The sequence below is a fragment of the Gaeumannomyces tritici genome (genome assembly GCF_000145635.1).
Source record: "Gaeumannomyces tritici R3-111a-1 unplaced genomic scaffold supercont2.5, whole genome shotgun sequence".
Taxonomy (NCBI): domain Eukaryota; kingdom Fungi; phylum Ascomycota; class Sordariomycetes; order Magnaporthales; family Magnaporthaceae; genus Gaeumannomyces; species Gaeumannomyces tritici.
Genome location: NW_008804549.1, coordinates 2,087,075 through 2,107,640, shown reverse-complemented (window position 1 = coordinate 2,107,640; position 20,566 = coordinate 2,087,075). Strand labels below are relative to the sequence as shown.

At 58.1% G+C, this 20,566-nt stretch overlaps 7 protein-coding genes across 7 annotated transcripts; 4 read left to right on the top strand and 3 right to left on the bottom strand.

Annotated features, from left to right (window-relative positions):
• The first annotated feature begins 243 nt into the window (after positions 1-243).
• On the top strand, positions 244-1,469 carry GGTG_09695 (60S ribosomal protein L18). Its single transcript, XM_009227550.1, has 3 exons — positions 244-356; positions 575-679; positions 774-1,469. Exons 1-3 carry the CDS (start codon positions 353-355, stop codon positions 1,217-1,219), a joined length of 555 nt encoding a protein of 184 aa, XP_009225814.1. The 5' UTR covers positions 244-352; the 3' UTR covers positions 1,220-1,469.
• A 292-nt stretch (positions 1,470-1,761) lies between these two features.
• On the bottom strand, positions 1,762-3,503 carry GGTG_09694 (ribosomal RNA methyltransferase MRM2; the record flags this gene model as incomplete). Its single annotated transcript, XM_009227549.1, has 6 exons — positions 1,762-1,836; positions 1,909-2,070; positions 2,191-2,319; positions 2,485-2,934; positions 3,081-3,131; positions 3,234-3,503. The coding sequence occupies 6 exons, from the start codon at positions 3,501-3,503 to the stop codon at positions 1,762-1,764; spliced, it is 1,137 nt and encodes a 378-aa protein (XP_009225813.1).
• Positions 3,504-4,047: 544 nt separating this feature from the next.
• GGTG_09693 (hypothetical protein) lies at positions 4,048-6,016 on the bottom strand (the record flags this gene model as incomplete). Its single annotated transcript, XM_009227548.1, has 2 exons — positions 4,048-5,913; positions 6,002-6,016. 2 exons carry the CDS (start codon positions 6,014-6,016, stop codon positions 4,048-4,050), a joined length of 1,881 nt encoding a protein of 626 aa, XP_009225812.1.
• A 359-nt stretch (positions 6,017-6,375) lies between these two features.
• GGTG_09692 (dolichyl-diphosphooligosaccharide-protein glycotransferase) lies at positions 6,376-8,138 on the top strand. Its single transcript, XM_009227547.1, has 4 exons — positions 6,376-6,923; positions 6,991-7,091; positions 7,166-7,521; positions 7,612-8,138. Exons 1-4 carry the CDS (start codon positions 6,573-6,575, stop codon positions 7,794-7,796), a joined length of 993 nt encoding a protein of 330 aa, XP_009225811.1. The 5' UTR covers positions 6,376-6,572; the 3' UTR covers positions 7,797-8,138.
• Positions 8,139-10,100: 1,962 nt separating this feature from the next.
• GGTG_09691 (hypothetical protein) lies at positions 10,101-11,649 on the top strand (the record flags this gene model as incomplete). The annotated part of the gene is made up of 3 exons (XM_009227546.1): positions 10,101-10,389; positions 10,555-10,727; positions 10,904-11,649. The coding sequence occupies exons 1-3, from the start codon at positions 10,112-10,114 to the stop codon at positions 11,647-11,649; spliced, it is 1,197 nt and encodes a 398-aa protein (XP_009225810.1). The 5' UTR covers positions 10,101-10,111.
• A 401-nt stretch (positions 11,650-12,050) lies between these two features.
• Positions 12,051-16,854, bottom strand: GGTG_09690 (synaptojanin 2). The gene is made up of 3 exons (XM_009227545.1): positions 14,127-16,854; positions 13,951-14,060; positions 12,051-13,872 (listed from the first exon to the last, which is right to left on the bottom strand). The coding sequence occupies exons 1-3, from the start codon at positions 16,582-16,584 to the stop codon at positions 12,340-12,342; spliced, it is 4,101 nt and encodes a 1,366-aa protein (XP_009225809.1). The 5' UTR covers positions 16,585-16,854; the 3' UTR covers positions 12,051-12,339.
• Positions 16,855-17,866: 1,012 nt separating this feature from the next.
• GGTG_09689 (pre-mRNA-processing factor 39) lies at positions 17,867-20,566 on the top strand. Its single transcript, XM_009227544.1, has 4 exons — positions 17,867-18,283; positions 18,367-18,686; positions 19,096-20,298; positions 20,369-20,566. Exons 1-4 carry the CDS (start codon positions 18,212-18,214, stop codon positions 20,541-20,543), a joined length of 1,770 nt encoding a protein of 589 aa, XP_009225808.1. The 5' UTR covers positions 17,867-18,211; the 3' UTR covers positions 20,544-20,566.

Sequence of the window (20,566 nt, the reverse complement as noted above, 5' to 3'; positions counted from 1 at the left end):
TCCCAGGGGTGGAATCGGTGCATTGCTGACCCACTTAGGAGGAGGAGGACAGAAGGACCCACCTACTGCACATTGCTATTACGTAATCGGCAGTGTTTGTTGCAAAAGTTTCTGCCTTGAATTTCAGCAATCACAGGTCTGAGCTTGTCCAGCAGGGGCTGCTCCGCCTGCCCTAATTGCCGCATTTCACCGCCTGCCCACCACGTCCCCACCCAACTGCTCGTACCCTCTCCTGCACCAGAAGGTGAATTTCCAAGTGCCCGCCCAGATTTTTTTTCCTTTTGGTCAACTTACCACAACAGCAAAGAAGCCCAGCACTCGTTGATCAGCAACATCACGAGTAGCCGCCACCATGGGTACGTGAGACGATTCCAATGGATCGCCTATGTGTGCGAGTGGAATATCGCATTCGTGCGATATCTCTGCGACCCCTTCTTTTGCGCGCCGTCTTCTGACGGGCGAGGACTTGCCCGCTCGCCGGGGAGGCCCTCGCCCGTCACCAGACCTGGCTGCCAAAACACAAAGCATACACGATCAATAGGCTGACCGTGGAGCCCACTGTCTCTTTGAATAGGTATCGATCTCAAGAAGCACCACGTGCGGAGCACCCACCGCAAGGCCCCTAAGAGCGACAATGTCTACCTGAAGCTCCTCGTGAAGCTCTACCGCTTCCTGGCTCGTGAGTGCCTGCCTGACTTCCTGCCTGCGTCGGCTTGCCTTGCCCCTGCCCTCTCTCTAACCCGTGGTGTGCGTTGCCGTACCACCCCGCCCAGGCCGTACCGACTCGAGCTTCAACAAGGTTGTCCTGCGCCGCCTCTTCATGTCGCGCACCAACCGCCCTCCCGTCTCGCTCTCGCGCATTTCCGGCAACCTGAAGAACGGCAACGAGAAGAAGACCGTCGTCGTCGTCGGCACCGTCACCGATGACAACCGCCTGGTCGAGACCCCCAAGGCCACGGTCGCGGCCCTCCGCTTCACGGCCACCGCCCGCGCCCGTCTCCTCGCTGCCGGCGGCCAGGCTCTGACCCTAGACCAGCTGGCGCTCGAGAAGCCCACGGGTGCCAACACCCTGCTGCTCCGCGGCCCCAAGAACGCCCGCGAGGCCGTCAAGCACTTTGGCTTCGGTCCCCACAAGCACAAGAAGCCCTACCTCCAGTCCAAGGGCCGCAAGTTCGAGAAGGCTCGTGGTCGCAGACGATCGCGCGGTTTCAAGGTCTAAATGGACCTTGCAGCCTCCTCACAACACTACCCCCTCCTGTTCTTTATCGACGGCTTCTTCTTTTTTTGCTGGTTACTGGGACGGCTGCGGAAAAGCGCAGCTACTTCTCTTTCAGGGTTGGGCGCTGTTTGCTGCCTCCGCGGGGTTTCTTTTGCTGGTACGCAACAATGGAGTTGGCATGGTTCGGCGTGGAAAAATGGTCATACCAGAAGGTCAAAATGCAAATGAATTGAGATGCCTCGATGTCCACCTTAGTCTTGTCCCTTTGATCCCACAGCCTCTGTAGTTGGTTGGCGACAGTGTATGTGCATTGTGATGGACGTGATGCCGGTACCCTTTCAAGTCGAGTCGTTATTCATACATGGTACCTACGGTAGGTAGGTATGTACCTATTCTGGTATATACAGATTCCGGGCCTTTGGGGATGAGACTGAGCGTAGAATACAGTGTTTGTACAGGCCTGCCACCCATGGCGGCCGAGATATCTCCAACAACATGAAAAGTCCCTTGGATCCTCGACTGATTATAATATGAAAGATGTCTCAAGCACCCCCAGTCTCGCGAAGGTTGACTTTCGGCCTCCTGTTCATAGCCACAAAATACATCTCCTTGGATTCCTGCAGTTTCTTCGTGTTAGCTCAGGGCTGTAGATGGATGGGGGAAGACGTTCGCATGCAGACTCAACGCACATCTCTTGAAGATTCGGGCTTTTCGCGGTAAACCTTCAAGAAGAGCTTCTTGAGCCTCCTCTCCAGGTCCCTGTCCTCGGCGCCTTGGTAGAACTTGCAGACAAAGTGGCCGCCGGGCCTCAAGGTTTCGTTGGCAAAGTCCAGGGCCGCAGTGCAGAGGTCCTGTAGGGGAATGCTCAGAGTTGCCAGGTTAGTAACTGTGTGGGGGGCTTGGGTCGGGAGCCTGGAGGTTTTATCCATCTTGATATTCAACTTTCCAGTCCTAGTGGCGGCTGTACTAACCATGCTCCCCGCGTGGTCTCGGAAGGGTATCCCGCTCGTGTTCATCAGCCTGCGATAGGGATTACTAAGTGTGTTCACCCGGAATCCGGAGGTCTGGGGCCAAGGCTCTGACATGTCGCTCAGTACTATCTGTAGCCGTGTTTGTATCGAAATGTTAGATATCTTGCTAGATTTTCTGATCCTCTCTCTTCTTGTTTGTTTTGGAGGCTGTGCAGCAAAAGAAAGTCGAAACTGAAACACTGATATGGAAAGGGAACCCGAGATGGCGTTTTCGACTGTGGATGGAGAACCTACATCCAAATATTTCTTCTCTTCGGGCTTGGTGGTGGCAGCAGGTGCCTCGGCTTCTCCCTCCTCCCCCCTTCCCCCTCGGCTCTGGCCCGCGGACGCGGCCGAGGGTGACGAGGACGGCGAGGACTCGGCCTCCTGGGCCGGCTCTACTGCCTCCTCCAACTTTGAGGCGCGGTGCTCCATGTCGATGTAGCTAGGCCGGTCCGCGACGACGTTGTCGTCGTCGGCGCCGTCGCCAGTCCGGCGCGCCGCCGCCTTGTCCTCGACCTGGCGGTGGTGCATCTCGGCGATCAGCTGCTTGGTCATGCGGCGCACCGTCGGGGACAGGAAGTTGCCCTGGAGGGTGCCCACGCCCCTGGGCGGCTGCGCGGGGATGAGGTCGACGCCGAGCACGCGGCCCGTCGGCTTGGTCAGCTCCATGGCGACCTGGCACCAGCTCCCCGGAGCGTACCCCTATAGCCCTCCATTCCCACGCGTCGGGTGTGAGTATAGCTTCAACCAGGAGAGCGGGAAGTTCCTTTCTCTCATGCAAGTATAGCGACTGTTGAGGCTATGTGTGGCTAGGCAGGGAGCCCGATAAGAGCCGGGGAATACTGTACCAGATCGAGGACCAGCGACCCTTTCTTGAACAGCTTGTACTTTCTATCAATCTGCAAGTTACCCAAACACGTGTGTAAGCATTCCGGCCATCTTCATCCACCTCATCCCACGGCATACATGACACAGGCCGGTTCGGTGTGTGTTTGCCGCACCTGCAAGAGCTTGAAAGCTGCCCGACTCTTCAGGTCCTTGACCTTGGCCTCCCGGGCATACTGGTCGCTCTCCTGCCTCGCCTTCCAGCGGGAACTGGACGAGGACGGGCGGGCTTGTCCCTGCCGCGTCCGGGGCCCGCCGCCACAGGTGGTGGGCAGCGGCAGGCAGGCGGCGGCAGCTGGGACATATAGGCTGGATGGAAGAGACCTCCGGATCCCCCCGCTTGCTCGGCGCAGGACCGGAAGGGTGCTGCCGCTGAGCTTCAGCATGGTAAGTGCAGCTGCGGAAACAAGAGGAGGCCCGAGGCAGTATGGTGATACTTTAATGCATAAATGAATGAGATGCCGAAATCACGTGCCCCATTTTGGTTCCTGATGTGGAATTTTTGAGGCACGTAAGGGTAGGGTAGTTGGCGTTTTGTTCCAGATGAGGTTGAAAGTGCGAATTTCTTGGGCGAAGGAGATTGTGGCCTGTGCGTTAACCTGGCCGTGTCGTCAAAACTCATCTGCGAGAGAGAGAATGAGAAAAACAAGCCACCCTTATCACGACACCATTGAGAAATGAAAAGCATCAAGAATGACGAGACTGTCTGATGAATAAAGCATCAGCTTCTCACATATTCATGTCTGATGGCCATTTACTGATACAAGATTACCCTATAGCCCGCCTTAGCCAAATGGAGCCATGAAGTCCGTACCCACCCAATCCAAAAAAAACAAAAAAAAACGCCCCTGGAATGCTTTCTCATGATCGCGAGTAATTCATCTTTACAAGTGAGGAGGATTGATGACAATATCGTAGGCGCATGGAGAATCAAGCCAAAAAGCTCGCGTTTACCCCACGCCGGTCCCGTTTGAGGGGCGAGAATGCCTTCCCAGCAAACGCCGCGGCGCTTTTGACCTTGCCTAGCTGACCCTTCTTGGCCCCCAACTGCATCTTAACTGCTGGGCGCTTCGCGGCCGCCGGCTGGACAGCGCCCTCATCATCGTCCTCGAAAAGCGTTGCCGGGGCTCCACCGAGCAGCTTCCGCTTCTTCTTCTTAGGTTCTGCTTCTGCTGCTACGGAGCTGGCACCGCTCGTGCGTTCGGACACGCCAGCGACCTCAGGGTTCGCCTCGTTGGGCGTCGCCTTTGTCGCTGCTTTTGCTTTGGACGAGGCCATGGAAACGGTCCTGTTTTCCTGCGCCTCATCCCCTCCCTCTTCGTCCTCTTCCATGACCTTCTCTAGGGTGTTCTCGCCTCGAGGGGTCTTGCCGTTGCTCGTCAGGGACATGTTTTTCTTGGCCGATGGGGACTCGCGGAGGGCTACCTTCGTCTTTGGCCTGCCTCGCGGCTTTGGCTCCTTGGCTGTCGAAGCCGCCTTTTTGGCTGGCTTTGCGGAAATCTTCTGGGGAGCTGGCGAGGGGCTGACGATGGATGCAGGCTCGACGGGCTCTGTGACCTCGTCTGTAGCATCTGCGTCGTCTGCATCGTCTGTAGATGCGTTTGCTTCGTCCTCCTCATCCACTTCCATGCCTGCGGGTGCACCGCTGGGAGATCCGCCTCCAGCGGCGAAGTCCACGGGACCGTCTGCGAAGTTGATGGTCTTGGTGAGGAATGGTGTGATGGAGAATGTAGACTTCTCACCCACGAGGGCTTCCAGGCCGCGCTTCTTAAGCGGACGCTTGGCACGCGGCTCGTCTTGTACGGGCGTCTGAAGGATATCAGGTTCCTCGTCGGCGTCCTTGGCACGGCGCTTCCGCGATGTCTGTGCCTTGGTTTTGGTCTTGGTCTTGGCCGCAACGGCTTCCTCGACTGCCCGCGAGATCGCTGTCTTCTTGGCCTCCTGGAGCTCAGCACGACAGTCCTTGAGCTCTTGACGAGTCTCTCGCAGCTTGGCCTTCATCTCGCCTAACCGCTCTGTGAGAAACTCATTCTCGGCCTGGGTCTCGGTCAGTTGCCGGTCGACATCCCTCCGGCTTTTGGCATTCTCAGCCCGCTCCGCGGCCAACCGCTCCTCCAGCTCCTTCTGTTGAAGAAGCATAGCCTCCTCGAGCGCGCCCTCCTTGTCGGCGTCATCCTTGGCGCGTTGAGCGGCGCGCTTTTCAGCCGCCAGCTTCTTCTCGAGGTCCCGTATTTGCTCCCGGAGCTCATCCTCGACCTCGCTGCCTTTGCTCTCCTGCTTCTGCATTGCGCGCTGAGCCGCGCGCTTCTCGTTTGCCAGTTCAACCTCCAGGGTGTTGACTTGGCGCTCTAGTGCTAGCTTTTCGGCCAGCACCTCGTTGTGGTGATCTAGCTGGGACTTGAGATGCTCTAGCTCCGGCTTCAGATTTGCCAGCTCGCGTGTCAGTGCGAGCTTCTCCGAGAGAAGTTTCGTCGAGTCCTGAGAAACATCATTCAAGGATTGAAGCTCGGCCCTCAAAGCCGCGATTTCTCGAGTCTGTGTCTTGAGTTTCTTTTCCTGTTCGTTGGACTTTTTTGTTGCCGTCATGAGTTTGCTGCGGGCATCGCTGTGTTGCTTCGACAGCTTCTCGTAGCGCTCGTTCTGTTGCGTTGCTTGCGTACGGAGGGTCGCGATATCGCCGCGTAGCACGGTTGACCGCACTCTTGACCGCCGGACCTCCTCGTCTTTGACCACTATCGTCGACTGGATCGAGTCTCGCTGGTGCTTCATCTCGGCCGCGTGCAACGCGTCTGTCCTCTGGTTGAACATGTCTGTGCGTTAGCGAGCACTTTCGATCTGTCTGCCGAGTATTCCACGCGTCCATGGCCTCTTAGTGCGGGCATACCTCATCGCGATCCATAATTACTCGCTTTGCTGGCATAATGATCAAGACTGAAGGAACGCGTAGAAAACGTGCTCCGGGACGGGAATACTATCAACCAAGGAGAGGAAAAAGATACGGGAAAACACGAAGAGGAAAGCTCAAACCATGTGCGGCTTTGAGGGGCGTTGACGCGTAAATCACCGGACCGCTACTGTGCGGCTCATCGGTGGGTGTCGGCAAGGGACGTGCAAAGCCAGGGTTAAGAAATCGGGCGGAGCATTTCAGCCTTAGCAGTAAACAGACTGCTGTAAGCAGACTAGCGCTACAGCCACACATCCCCTGTAGATTGCAGCCACAGTGACGCGCATCATTGCAAGACGGAGCTTCAGCCACGGCAATTGATTGAGGACACATGGTGGATGCTGGATTGCATTGAGAGTGTGAAACCAATCGAGGCCTGCAGCTGCGACGGCTTCCCAGTCGGTCGTTGACGAACGCATTTGATATAGCCCGGCCATCGACATTGTTGTCCTTGGTAGTCGGCGCTCCTCCCCTTCTCTTGACCTTTCTCGTGCCTGCATCGCCGCTCAAGATGCGCTTCCTTTCCGTCCTCGTGGCCTCCCTCGTCTCGGCCGGCGGCGCCCTCGCCGCCAAGAAAGCCGCCGTGGATCGCTTCCAGGACTTCCGCACCAAGTCGCAGGCCCAGAACCCCGTCAAGCTCGATGACAACCTGTACAGCCGCCTCACCAACTCAAAGAGGGACTACAGCGCGGCGGTCCTGCTGACGGCCATGGACGCCCGCTACGGCTGCCAGCTGTGCCGCGAGTTCCAGCCCGAGTGGGAACTGCTTGCCCGCAGCTGGTTCAAGGGTGATAAGAAGGCCGAGTCTCGCCTCATCTACGCTACCCTGGACTTTAGCGACGGCAGAGACACCTTTATGAGCGTGAGTCCCTGCTGCCGCTTGCTGCTCCCACTTGACAAGCCACTGACAGAACCGACCTTGGACACAGCTGGGGCTCCAAACCGCTCCTGTCCTGCTGTTCTTCCCCGCAACCACTGGCCCGCACGCCGCCCCGAGCGGCGAGCCGATCCGATACGACTTCAACACTGGGTATGCCAACACTGGACCCCGGGGCGCACCCGCCTTCTACGAGCTGTTTCTCGTACTAACACAGACCCTCCCAGCCCCCAAACCGCCGAGCAGGTCCACGGTTGGATGAGCCGCCACCTCCCCGACCGGCCTCACCCGCAGGTCAGACGCCCGATCAACTGGATGCGCTGGGTCACCAGCACCATCATCGTGCTCGGCACATCGACCGCCGCCGTCCTCGCATGGCCCTACGTCGTGCCCATCATCACGAACCGCAACGTCTGGGCCGGCCTGACCATGATCGCCATCCTCGTCTTTATCAGCGGCCACATGTTCAACCACATCCGCCACGTGCCATATGTCTCTGGCGACGGCCGCGGCGGTATCTCGTACTTTGCCAGCGGTTTCCAGAACCAATTTGGCCTAGAGACGCAGATTGTCGCTGCCATGTGTTCGTATTTCCTCTCTGCTCCACCCCTGGATTCTGGAGGGCCCCTGGCCATCTTTACGCGAGAGCGTGCTGACTTAGTTACGGCTCCAGACGGTGTCCTCTCTTTTGCCGCCATCTCGCTGGCTGTGAAGGTGCCCCGGATAGCCGACGTGAAGCTTCAACAGGTTGCCGTAGTCGTCTGGGGCGGCGTGCTTGTCGTCATGTACAGCTTCCTGCTGAGCGTCTTCCGCATGAAGAACCAGGGCTACCCCTTCTCGCTCCCTCCCTTCATGTAAAAGGCGTGGCAGCTCAGGCGCTGCTGGGCACGAGGTGTCATTTGCTCTTGGCCGGGGCGCCCATAAACTGCTCTTCTAGCGATCCTTTCCGGATGGCAACTACGTTTTGTTTGTTTCGATTGTGGCGAGTGGATCTCCAGAAGGCTAGACAAAATGAAAACTAACCAACCACATACTGCATGCCGTGCCAATACGACGGCGGCTGGATGTCTCTATGGGAAGAGGCAAAAAAACGATGAATACATTCCCATGACCTGTTCATCTTCTCAGACACTCGAAATATCTTTCCCTGGCTCACTACAGCAGTGTGACGTGCTTTGGCCAAGATTCCCAACCATCAGCCCGCCGAATCGGAAGATTCGTTTAATTGTGCTTGTCTTGCCAAGGAAGCTTTTTCAGGGTCCTCGTGCTTCGGATCAAATATCCGTTGGTTGTTTCCCTCGTAACGGCCACCCTGACACCCCAAATAAGCTCAGCGCGCAACTGGCATCAACCTTTGTACACCTTAACTGACGCGCGTGGGCATTCACGGCCAGATAGCAGATTTGCAGTCCGCCACAGTCCGTGCTTCTTGCTGCGTGCCTAGATATACATCCACCAGTACTCTTGCGCTCGAGCGTGGGAACAGACATATATCTGCGTACATATGTCGTATTGTTTACCCTCCCCTAGAAAGCACCCATCGTGCACTATGCAAAAGGTCTCGGCTGACCCAAGACTGCTACTCTAAGCGAGCCATTTGAGACTGTCGCCTTTGTCGAGCGAAACCTGCTCACTCCGCCCCGGCACCGGACTTGCCAGGTGGGACGTATGGATCGGGGGCTCTTTTAGCCGGGCCGGCCAACTATTCGGGTTCTCTGGATCACTCTGTCCCAAACCATCGTCGCTGCGACGGCAGGTGTCATCCCATCCGGTTCGATTACCAGGAGCTGCCCCGTCCCGGCTAATAGTCATCAAGAACATATTAAAAAACGCGGGGAGAAAAACTTCCGAGTTAAAGCAAATCGCCCCAAGCGCAGCTACCTTCTGATATTCGCATATTAAAGCAGCACCACCGGCGGCCGCCCATCCCGCTCTCGTGGAACCCTACCATCGCAGAGATGCTTTTGCTCCTGTGCTCTTCAACCTGCCATGATGCGCAGCCCGCCGGCATATGGAGCAAAAGACTCCTTATAGCAGCAATCTCGACCCTGTGGTGGTATCCGTCCCGGGAACAGCTGCCGGTCTGCCTGTCATTAGCCTGGCTGTGATAATTGAAGAACCATCTCTGCACTACCATCTGGCCTTTTCTCGGTGGCGGCTTCTCTTGGCTTTGGTCTTTTGAGTGGGTGGTGATATCGTGCTGTCGCGAACACACTACGACACCATCCCCACGGGGTAAGGCTACAGGCGTGCCTGTGCATATCATGCACATCGGCTCGGACCTGGTTGGCAGGGAAATTCTCGAGCTAGGAGGTAGTCTTCTCGGAGCTTATCGCTTCCTGAGGTCTCGTCTGCGCGCCCTTGCTCCCCCTTCTCTGCCACCTAATGCCTCTAGCCCAGGTCCCTCTCTTTCTCTCTCTCTCATCACAAGTGGCGCTGCTGCACGATGTCTTCCCAGAGATGCAGGAGGAGACACTGAAGCAGCTCGCTCTTCCTCCACCACTTTCTCTCTGATCGGCTCCTCGGATCTCTGCCGTTGATGCACATGGTCAGAAGAAGGCTCCCCCGTCCCGCCGTCCCGTTGAGTGGGCAGAAATGAAGCCTATATGGCAAAAACCTTGGCCTCCACCCTCACGAACCGCCGCCGCAATGCTGGGTTCCCCCTCCGCAGGGACGTTCTACCTGTGGGACCCCTACCATGGACGGGCGTACCAGGCGCTTGTGGGTGACCTCCTTCGGAAGATGCGTACCGAGACACCATGCCGTCCACGGGCCTCGATTCCTTATTACGATCCGGAACTAGGATGATCTCGCTTCGCTGATTTTTCTCCACGCGTCCTGATCATCCCGTCGTGTGGAGCCGACAAGCCACCATCTCACACGGATGGCGAACCCCTCACGGCTGGGAGGGGCCTGGACTGCCATGCTAATCCGGAGATCCAAGCCCGAGATATAGGACATCGGTATAAGCATTTCTGCCAGGCCGCCTTGGTCCAGTCCAGGGTATAAAGAATAGGCTTGGCCGTTTCTTGGTCCTGTCCGGGGCCCACCTTGTCTCGCCGATCTCTAGCCTCTCCGTTCCCCAGCACTGTATCTGGGACCGCTCCCAAGACCTTTCCAAGAGCCCTGTCAGACAGAGAAACGCGGGAAGGATCGAAAAAGAGAAAGCCAAGATGAAGTTCTCACACTCTGCCCTGCTGGCCCTCGTGGGCGCCGCCGCTATCGCCACCCCTTCGCCCTCCAAGACCCTCAATGGCCTACCCAGGCGGGTTGTGGCCGGCTGCTCCTCGGCTGTCACGCTCGACGCCTCGACCAACGTGTTCAAGAAGTACACGCTGCACCCCAACAGCTTCTACCGCGCCGAGGTCGAGGCGGCCGTCAAGTCCATGTCGGACGCCAGCCTGGCCGAGGCGGCCGCAAAGGTTGCCGACGTCGGCAGCTTCCTGTGGATGTAAGTTGGGGGACTCTCACATGGAGAAAAGGGGGCGTTGTGGGCTCTTGGAGGTGCCGCCGGCAACGAGGCAGAGGCGATGGCGTAGATCTATCAAAAAAAAAAAATGGGGGGCACTTGTTTCTGCGGTTGTGCTGACCGGATGTCCTATGTGCGTGAAAACAGCGACACGATAAGCGCCATCTCCAGGATTGAGCCGGCTGTTGCCGACGTCCCCTGCGATCACATCCTCGGCCTCGTCATCTACGACCTCCCCGGCCGCGACTGCGCCGCCAAGGCCTCCAACGGCGAGCTGAAGGTTGGCGAACTGAGCAAGTACAAGACAGAATACATTGACCGTGAGTCACGCCTCCCTGGTCCCTTTTCTTTTACGGAACACCTGCAGGTCTGTTTGTGTGTGTGCAGACGCGGGACGGGATCGGATGGTGTGTCCGGTTAGATGTTGTCTCTGGCTTTACCGCACGCACGCACGCCCCCCCTGACTGACATCGTTACCCACCCCCCACCCCCACAGCCATCGCCAAGCTCTTGAAACAGCACTCCAACACGGCCTTCGTGCTCCTGATCGAGCCCGACTCGCTCCCGAACCTCGTCACCAACGCGGACCTGGCTACCTGCAAGAACAGCGCGGCCGGCTACCGGGACGGCGTCGCGTACGCGCTCAAGACGCTCAACCTGCCCAACGTGGTGCAGTACATCGACGCCGGCCACGGCGGCTGGCTCGGGTGGAACGACAACCTTAAGCCGGGGGCGCAGGAGCTCGCAAAGGCCTACAAGGCCGCCGGCAGCCCCAAGCAGTTCCGCGGCTGGACCACAAACGTGGCCGGCTGGAACGCCTGGGACCTGTCCCCGGGGGAGTTCTCGGGCGCCACGGACGCGCAGTGGAACAAGTGCCAGAACGAGAAGATATACGTCCAGACTTTTGCCCCCCTGCTCAAGTCGGCGGGCATGCCGAACCACGCCCTCGTCGACACGGGCCGGAACGCCGTCCAGGGCCTGCGCGAGGAGTGGGGGCACTGGTGCAACGTCAACGGGGCCGGGTTCGGCGTCAGGCCCACGGCCAACACGGGCCTCGAGCTCGCCGACGCCTTCGTCTGGGTCAAGCCCGGCGGCGAGTCCGACGGCACCAGCGACACGGGTGCCAACCGCTACGACAGCTTCTGCGGCATGAGCGACGCCTACAAGCCCTCGCCCGAGGCCGGCCAGTGGAACCAGGAGTACTTTGAGATGCTCATCCAGAACGCCAAACCGGCTTTCTAAAAGGGCGTGGGGTCAGTCCTGACCAGAAGCGGGCCTACCCTGCAGCGGTAGCCTCTGCCCTGCTGTCTCTTATCCATCTATCTCTCCCTTTTTTTTTTTCTCTCTTTCCCGTGTCACCATCACGAGCGCACTCTTGACAAAAAGGTATACGCTTCAAACTTTCTTGCAAAAGCACAAAACGCCATAGCCAACCTTGAAGCACACGGGCAACCAGGTATCTACCTAGGGACAGGAGGTACAGGCACCTAAATTGCAAAGACAGTCCTGCCGCAAAACAAGGCCATTTCTCCTCGCCTTTCTGGTTTCAGTTGTACATATACCTCGCTCGTATATACATACATATACCGAATGGCGACACTCGTTCACATCCCGAGGTAGTCTTTCCCCTGCAATGTTAATGAACGGGAACGCAAGTTTCTGCCTATAAACTGCCAGCCAGCGGCTGCTTTGAGTATTTGATTTGTCCCTGTCTGTCTATCCGTCGTCTGTGACTACCCCACACTCACCAAGACCTCCATCACTTTATCCCCGCGTCCATGTCCCTAGCTTCATTTTCAGGTCACCTTTCTTTCCATGCCACCTTCTATTCTAGTAACCAAAGCCTCACCACCGACCCGGATGTGAGCCCCAAACTCCGGCTACCCAACATTTAAATCTAAACCCACGGCCGACGCCTGCCCAGCAATCAAATCATGTGGGCTTGAGTGTTTTCCATCCAGTCAACACATTGCCACTATCGCCAAGAAGATCCGTCTCGCTTGCTGGGAGTGCACCGTGTCGTGCCGCCGCGTACTCTGGTTTCGGTTTCTGCAGTGGTACCGTCGGCTTCCTAGCCGGGAGCACTGGCGGTAGCTGTCCTTGCCCTGTAGCCGACCCGACCCCCGCTCCCACCACCCCGACCGGCGCTCTGCGGATGGGCATCGCCTCTGGGACGCTCTTCCTAGGAGGCACGGGAACGGGTTTTGATGTGGCCGTGAATGGCCGTCTATAGTCGGCGGGAGCCTCGTCAAGGTGCTGCTGCTGCTGGTTTCTCGAGGTGCTGCCATCCAGCCGCGCCGCTGACTCCCGCATGCTTGTCGACGCCTGTGCTGGCGATCTCGACCGCTGCGCCACTGCCATCTCGCTGCTCTGGTGGATTGTTGGGCTGCCCGCAGGGGAGATGGTTGCGAGGTGCGCCGGCTTCTTGGCCACAGGGGGCGGTGCTTTTGACTTTTGAGTAGCAAGAGAGCTACTGGATGCGGCCGAAGCAGGTCGGGGCGGAGGCGGCGTGGGAACCGCTTTTCTCGACACAGCCATGTCCGGAAGCGGGAGAATCTTGGTCTGCGCCCTGGCCGCCGCTGGCAGGGTCGAGGCTCGAAGAGGGATTGTCGATATAGCCGCCGCCGCGGATGCGGAGCTGGTCTGACGCCTTGGCGGGGGTGGTGGCGGGGTTTCATTCCTCTGCTGTGAGACCGATTCATGTTCGGATGCTGTCGACGTGTTGGCTCGGATGACGCCGGGTGCAGCTCTTCCCGGTAAGGAGGAGGGGTCAAAAGGCGGCGGCAGAAGCTTTCTATGAGGCTGGCTCGAAGCGGACGAAGAGAGCATGACCGAGTGGTTGACATGCTCATAAGGTGACGTGGATATGCTCGAGAAGGACGAGAGCCTTGATTCGGCCCTGGGCACTGTGACCCAGTCAGGTTCCTCCGTCGAGGCAAACGGATTGGCTGGCCGGTTCGGGTTGAGAACCGTGGTGTGGTTGGCCGGCGGCTTGGGCGGGACAATGGCCGAGCGGGCCGGCCTGCCATTGTCTAGCCACCACTTCTGCCGATCCGAGCTCGCCGGCGGTAGGCCAGGCTCTATCGAGTCGTAGCCCAGGAGGTCCTCGTCATCCGTGTCATCGGCTGTCACGACGCTGCCGACATCACCAACATCGGCTCTTCGGCCATCGTAGATCTCCCGGCTAAACTTCTCGCGCAGGGCCTCGTCAACAATGTTGACTGTGCACTCAAACGTGGCGTAGACTGGCCGGTGGTCCGAGAAGCGCAAGGGGGCCGAGTTGTACGAGAGCTGGCGGATGTTGCTCCCCTTCCGCAGAATCCGGTCTGTCCATGCAGGAATTCGGGCCTTTTCAGAAGAGTCGTATTCGTCACGTCCAAGATCGAACTTGTATGTTGGCAGGAAGTTGATGCGCGCCTCAGAGTAGTACTGGAACGCGAGGCCAGCAACCATCTGAAGGTTAAGCTACCGAGGGGAAGCTCACATGTCAGCCCGAGCATACAAGGATCGAATATCAGAGGAGGTCCATCAACCGGAGCATACCTGGTCATTCTCATACAGGTGCGGGAGGTCTCGTCGCCTGATTAGCTCGAGGGCGTTCTCCCTGCTCAGCCCAATTCTGTAGTTGAAGTCGCCAAGCCATATAACAGTATCTGCACCACTCTTATGTCAGTCTCGCCCGCAATAGCAGAGACAAGTAGCACAGTCCGAGTACATACCATGGTCGTCGATGCCCCTGTTTCTCTGGAATCTCAAGCCATGATGGATGGTGGCATAGTCTTTGTTCCTCTCGTCGTAGTTGCCAAAGCCGGCAGCAAGATGGGCCGTGACAAAGCAGATCTGCGTGTTGGCATAGTCCAGCCTGATGGCCACCGCGCCCTTGTTTCCAGCCATGCCCGACATGCCCGTCTTCTTCACACTTCCCTCGACGTTCTTGATGCTTTTCAGCGCAGACGCTTTGACAAAGATGCACAGGGCCGCGCCGACAAGTTGCCCGCTCCGGAGAAGCAGATACTTCTCTCTGCCTTCTTTGGCGGCATTCAGGTTGAGGGTGTTCTTGACGGCATTCTCCCACAGCTGCTTCACCCGAGGGTCGCTGTTCATTATTTGCTGGGGGCTCAGCTCAACAATCTCTTGGAATCCGACTGCTACAATGTCTGGCTGATCCGACCCGAGCTCCGGCGGGCGGAGCCATGCCGACAGGTCGTCCTGGATTCCTTCGGTACGGCCGTTGAGGTTGAAGGTCCCGACCAAGATTTTGATGGTCTTGGAGGTCGAGAACTGGGCATTGCGTTTGCTGAGCTCCGCAGCGACGTAGTCACTGATGGGATCATACAAAACGACAGGCGTTTGCCCGTATATGCGGCCAAGGAGGACATCGATGGTGTTCTGCCGCGCCTTGTCGGCAAAGTTGTTGATGTAGAGCCTTGTTGCCGACTTGCGCGCATCGGCGATAGCCCCTGCCAGTGACATCTTGCCGTGACGGGTAAACGACGACTTGAGAGCGCCGGTGCCGGCGTATATCCGGGACAACGAGTCGCCGTTGTCGGCCCACAGGCTGGAGTGCCTCATCCAGAAATCTGACGGCGCGCTGTTACCCCTGTGGTCCAAAAACGTCTCGACTGCCATTTTGGATATGTTGGTCTGGATCAGGTTAGTCCGGTCGAGGCAGTCGAGGCAGTTCGTCCTGAAGACGCCCTCCTGCTGAAGGACCACCACATAACGCCCGGGGGTGGAAGGCTGCTGCCTGTTCCCGTCGTCACCGTCCATTATGGCCTCGGCGAGATAGTAGGCAAACCCGTCAGCCGAGCTCTCGATGTAGCCGCGAATCTGCTGGGCGGCTTCGTATCCCTGAGGACCCTTGGTCTCGGCGTGAAAATCGTACTCAGTGGCTCTAAGAAGCGCGTGGTCTTGCTGCTTCTCACCACGACGGTTCAGGGGGCAGTGCTGGATGCCGTAACGGAACAGCTGGCTGAGCTCGACTTCGCCCGGCTTGGATTCACTGAGGAGGTTGATGACATGCACGGCACCATACGTCTGCTCCAGCTCCTCAAAGTGCTTATTGAACGCCGGCTGCGCGCCGTCGGGCGATCTGGTGACGGTGATCTTCTGGTGACCGGGCAGGAGCCCAGCGGCCTGCTCCCAGAAGATGGGGACAGACCCACGCACCTGGGCATATGAAAACACGACGCCAGAGGGGCTCCAGTAGATGGTCTCAGTCTCGACGAAGTTGGCCACATTGCCGTCGTCGTCGATTCCCCGAGAGTTGAAGCGAGTGCCGGCCCTGCGGCAAGAAAGGCGAGAGATGACGGTCAGGTACGACGGCATCCCCGCCCTGGACTCTCGCAGCGGGGCCGACGACTGCGGGATCGTCATGGTCAAGCAGAAACCGCGGATGGCCGAGGTGAGAAAGCGAGCGGCGTCGAGAGCCTCCCTGTCCCGCGGCATGAGACGCGAGCGGAACTGGACCAGAGGATCGATCATGTACGAGTTCCAGAGGAAGGATTCGTCAAAGTTGTCCATGTCAAACGTGCACGCGTCCACGGACCTATCCTGCAACCGGTTGGTGAGGTCGAAGTCGGTGCTGTAGTAGAAGCTCCCATTGCTCAGCAGCTTCTGGACCTCCTGGCACGGGTGCTCGACGGTGCCGGGGTCCCTGCGGCTCAGGGCGTACTCGTCGAGGTCGCTTGGGTCGGCCGCGAGCACATGGTCGTATTCGTTGGTGGTCAGACAGAAGAACTCGACCATGGCGATGCGCTCGATGGTCTCGCCGGGCCGGAGAGTGGCGACGCGCGTGGCCTGGGTGATGACGCAGATGAAGACATCGCGGCCGATGGAGAGCAGCCCGAGGGTGCCGTAGATGGGGCGCGGGGTCAGGGGCCGGTACTCGCTCAGCAGCTTCCTATTGTTGGGAGAGAACTCGACTATGCACTTTGCGGCGGCGGACTCGCCTGGACGCGGCCGCGCCGGGGCGAAGGAACCGTTTGCGAAGGCGTCGTGGCCGTGGCTGTGCCGGAAGATGAGGGCGTGGGACTGCGAGACGATGGCGATGGAGCGGTTGGGGTACTCGCGGATCAGCAGCTGGCTGGACTTGTCCGACGAGGGCGCCTGGCCGCTCCAGAGGGTCGAGGCCGAGGCGGCGCTCGAGGCTGACGTAGGCGGGGGCGGAAACTCCATGTCGGCGTTGTTGGGGGAGGCGAAGGCGGTCCGAAGGCGGTCTGCTCCGGCGGCTAGTCTGGGTGTCGCTGCGCCAATTGACCGCCGCCCGTCATCGCAAAATTCGCCGGGACAGGTTCTGTGCTGTTCTGTGGAGGCTTTGGGATCGTCGGTTGCCCATCAGGAGGATTTGGTTGTGCCGTCGCTCGCTCGGCTGCCTCACTACGTCGATCCCAGCCTCTGCCGCGATGCTGGCCTATAACGCCCTGCCAGCCCAGCGCAGACCGCCTGGGCTGCCGCTGTTGCAATGACGCGGTGGCCTGCGTCAGACTCAGCCGCAGGTGCCACCAGTGCTTTGGGCGCCTAGCGAACGGTGGGGGTCAGCAGCTGTGCCAGAACACAGGGGCGAGAGCTGAGCTCAGCCGCCTCAATGGCACATCTACATGATACAGTCCATACAAGACGAATTGCTGCAGATTTCTTCCCTTCTCGTAAGCGTGTAAATAACACACTGAGGCTTTATGGATTCCAATTGACGCGCCCGTCCTTTACTCCGACAAGGTAGACCTCAGGCTTAACAAATCCTACTACCGCGTCCACTCTAGACGTCCATCACCCGAGCAGATATAAAGCACAGAAACCGCCGCTCGGCGCATCATATCAACTGCGGAATCTGGTTCCAGCGTAAATTTGTCCTACTAGAGATTCGAACCTGGAAACAGGTCGCAAATGCGCTATGCAAGTCATCCACATTTGGGACACGCCGATCCCCCACCTGAGACTGGTTGGCCATGTAGAGCACAGAAGGTTGGTTTGACACGTCGGGAACGTCGGCATTTCTTGCATCTCGCCGTCCCGCCTGCGTGCTGAGAGGTTTCAGATGCAGATCGAGAAACAAAAACGACCAAGCCTGGGAAACTGGTATTCGCTGCGACCCTGTAGCTTTACTGCTGAGGCGGCCCTGGAACCGGCAGGGAGAAAAAAAGACAAATTAGGCAATCATGGCGTGAGTAAGGCTTCAGATTTGCTATTAGATTTAGATCATGCCCCCGCGATGGGAGGTCATTCTCTTCCTATCATGTTTGTGTAAAATCATCACCAGCCTTTGGAGGAAAGGGAGGAGAATTAGCGACAAGCTGTGGGAGAAAAAAAAATTATAGAAAAAAGAAGCCACCTGGTGTCGTTGTGGATCAAGGCTTACGTCAGGGACGCAGAGCTGCAGACGGGACCCACTGACGACGCGCCCCAGGCACGCCATGTCAAGCTTGAAGGCGGAACGGGAACATCGCCCCACGCCAGCCTCCTGGAATTTATTTCCTTTTCCGCCTTCTCCAGTCGCGATCGTTCTGGCCATCGCACCGCCTTCTTCCTTCCATCGTTTCCGACGCCGATCGCAGTCGCTGTTGTCTGATCAATCCTTCCGATCGCGTGTGCAAAGCGACAGCCCTACGCGACTCGCCGCATTCGTTCAATTCCCATCCTCGCCATATCGTGTTTTCGCGCCTGTAATCCTCACCTCGCCTTCTCTTCGCGCCAACTCGCGCCTTGCCGCACCTGCCCGCACCCGCATTCGGACACTTGTCAGACTCTTCTCGAGGCAGCTCCTTCCGCTTGTTCAGTCGCCATCACAACCATTGAACTCGTCATCATGGCGGAATTCCACCAGCTTGGTGGCCCGGACGAGGAAAACGCTGAGATCAAACGCCTGAACGCCGAGGTGGTATGTTTGACAACTTAGACGAGGACTTTTTCTACTGTCGATCGCGAACCAGAGCTCTGATCATGTCATCTTCCTTGTCACAGGAAGCCGACCCCGACAGCTTCGAGGCCTGGGAGAAGCTTATCCGGGCCTGCGAGTCGCTCGAAGGCGGCCTGAGTCGCAACTCGAGCGCCGAGTCCCTGGCCATCCTGCGCGAGGCATACGACCGGTTCCTTCTCAAGTTCCCACTGCTGTTTGGCTACTGGAAGAAGTATGCGGACCTCGAATTCAACATCTCGGGCCCCGAGTCGGCCGAGATGATCTACGAGCGCGGTTGCGCAAGCATCTCGCACTCGGTCGACCTGTGGAAGGAATACTGCTCCTTCAAGATGGAGACCACACACGTTCCACACCTGGTCCGAGAGTAAGTCCAGACAGTGCCGTTTTCCTTCCCATGTAACCACCTCGTCGACAGCGTTTCCAAAAGCCAGCCGAGAAGCTGTTGCGACGGACGAGAAGATGACGGATCGAGGACTTACGCTCGACGGTGAGATATCAACCGACGATGGCCACCTCTCCCTCTCCTGGAGTGCGCTCTCAGCCTGTCTAACCAGAAACTGGCTTCCCCGCTGCCCACAGTCCGCTCTTTTGAGATTTGCCCGCCTCCACTTAGCATGAAGAGTGATCGAATGCACCTGGTGGTGGGAGGATAGTCGTTGCTTACACAGAGAACACCCCTCTTGTATTTACACCTCTCCCTCCCATGTCCCCCCTGCCGTCCCGCCCCTCCCGACCTCGCTCAGAAGTTCGACAGTAGCTGACCCTCTTGACAGGCTTTTCGAGCGCGGTGCCGCCTGTGTCGGTCTCGATTTCCTTGCCCATCCATTTTGGGACAAGTATCTCGAGTTTGAAGAGCGCCAGGATGCCCAGGACAAGATATACGCCATACTGTCTCGCGTAATTCACATACCAATGCACCAGTACGCGCGGTACTACGAGAGACTTCGCACCATGGCCGCGACACGTCCCTTGCACGAGATGGCCACCGCCGACAGACTTGCCAGTCTGAAATCCGAGGTGGAGATGGAGGCAGCCAGCCTTGGCGAGGAAAAGTCAGAGGATGAGCTCGAAATTCTCATCCGTGCCAAGATCGACGGGGCCTACTACGAGATCTTTACTAAGAACCAGACGGAGACGACAAAGAGGTGGACGTATGAGGCCGAGATCAAACGCCCATACTTCCATGTGACCGAGTTGGATAACCCGCAGCTCGTCAACTGGCGGAAGTACCTGGACTTCGAGGAGCAGGAGGGCAGCTATGCGAGGATATGCTTCCTCTACGAGCGCTGCCTCGTGACGTGCGCCTTCTACGACGAGTTCTGGTTCCGGTACGCGCGCTGGATGTCAGCCCAGCCAGGCAAGACTGAGGAAGTGCGCAACATCTATCTGCGTGCCGCCTCTGTATACGTGCCGATAAGCCGGCCTGGTATCCGACTACAATACGCGTACCTTGAGGAGAGTATTGGCCGGGTCGACGTGGCCCGAGACATCCACAACGCCATTCTGATGAAGCTCCCCGGATGCATCGAGGTGATCATCTCGTTAGCGCACCTGGAGCGCCGCCAAAGCAACGTGGAGGCGGCCATCGAAGTCTACAAGCAGCAGATCGACTCGCCCGAGGTGGACATCTGGACCAAGGCAGTGCTTGTCACAGAGTGGGCGTACATCCTGTGGAGGGCCAAGGGTTCAGTGGACGAGGCACGTGCTGTATTCCAGAAGAACGTCCAGTGGTACTCTGGCAGCCGCGAGTTCTGGCAGAAATGGATCCAGCTGGAGCTGGAGCAGCCGACAAACGACGAGCTCGAAGCCCAGCATAGCGAACGCCTGAAGGACATCTTTGCCAAGCTCCGAGGAGAGAGCAACTTGTCGGCAGCCTCCAAGAAGGAGCTTTGTGCGACATACCTCACATATCTCCAGCAGCGTGGCGGAAAAGGCGCCATGGAGCAGTTCCTGCTCATTGATCGGGAGATGTTTGGGTTAGTACCGATCCTTGAGAGAAAGTGACCATTGTGAAATATCCAAGCTAACGCAGATTCCCTCTTGCAGTCCTGCCTCGGTCTCTCTCGCATCGCCGGGCAAGTCTGGGGCCAAAGAGAACGGAGTTGCCGTCAGTGAAGTCGACGAAGCGACCCGGCAAAAAGCCGAGGCTCGCTACTACAGCTTCTACCAGCTGCATATGGACCCAAATCCTGAGGCGCAGGGCTCTACTAGTTTCCACTAGTCTTTACCTGAATTGTCCCCCCC

Coding starts and splice junctions, on each gene's coding strand:
- GGTG_09695 (XM_009227550.1), top strand. Junction 680..773: donor GCTCTACCGCTTCCTGGCTC/GTGAGTGCCTGC, acceptor CACCCCGCCCAG/GCCGTACCGACTCGAGCTTC.
- GGTG_09692 (XM_009227547.1), top strand. CDS start 6,573: ATGCGCTTCCTTTCCGTCCTCGTGGCCTCCCTCGTCTCGGCCGGCGGC. Junction 6,924..6,990: donor GCAGAGACACCTTTATGAGC/GTGAGTCCCTGC, acceptor CCTTGGACACAG/CTGGGGCTCCAAACCGCTCC. Junction 7,522..7,611: donor GCAGATTGTCGCTGCCATGT/GTTCGTATTTCC, acceptor TTACGGCTCCAG/ACGGTGTCCTCTCTTTTGCC.
- GGTG_09690 (XM_009227545.1), bottom strand. CDS start 16,584: ATGGAGTTTCCGCCCCCGCCTACGTCAGCCTCGAGCGCCGCCTCGGCC. Junction 14,061..14,126: donor CAGGGGCATCGACGACCATG/GTATGTACTCGG, acceptor AGAGTGGTGCAG/ATACTGTTATATGGCTTGGC. Junction 13,873..13,950: donor ACCTGTATGAGAATGACCAG/GTATGCTCCGGT, acceptor TCCCCTCGGTAG/CTTAACCTTCAGATGGTTGC.
- GGTG_09689 (XM_009227544.1), top strand. CDS start 18,212: ATGGCGGAATTCCACCAGCTTGGTGGCCCGGACGAGGAAAACGCTGAG. Junction 18,687..19,095: donor GTTCCACACCTGGTCCGAGA/GTAAGTCCAGAC, acceptor CCCTCTTGACAG/GCTTTTCGAGCGCGGTGCCG. Junction 20,299..20,368: donor ATTGATCGGGAGATGTTTGG/GTTAGTACCGAT, acceptor TCCCTCTTGCAG/TCCTGCCTCGGTCTCTCTCG.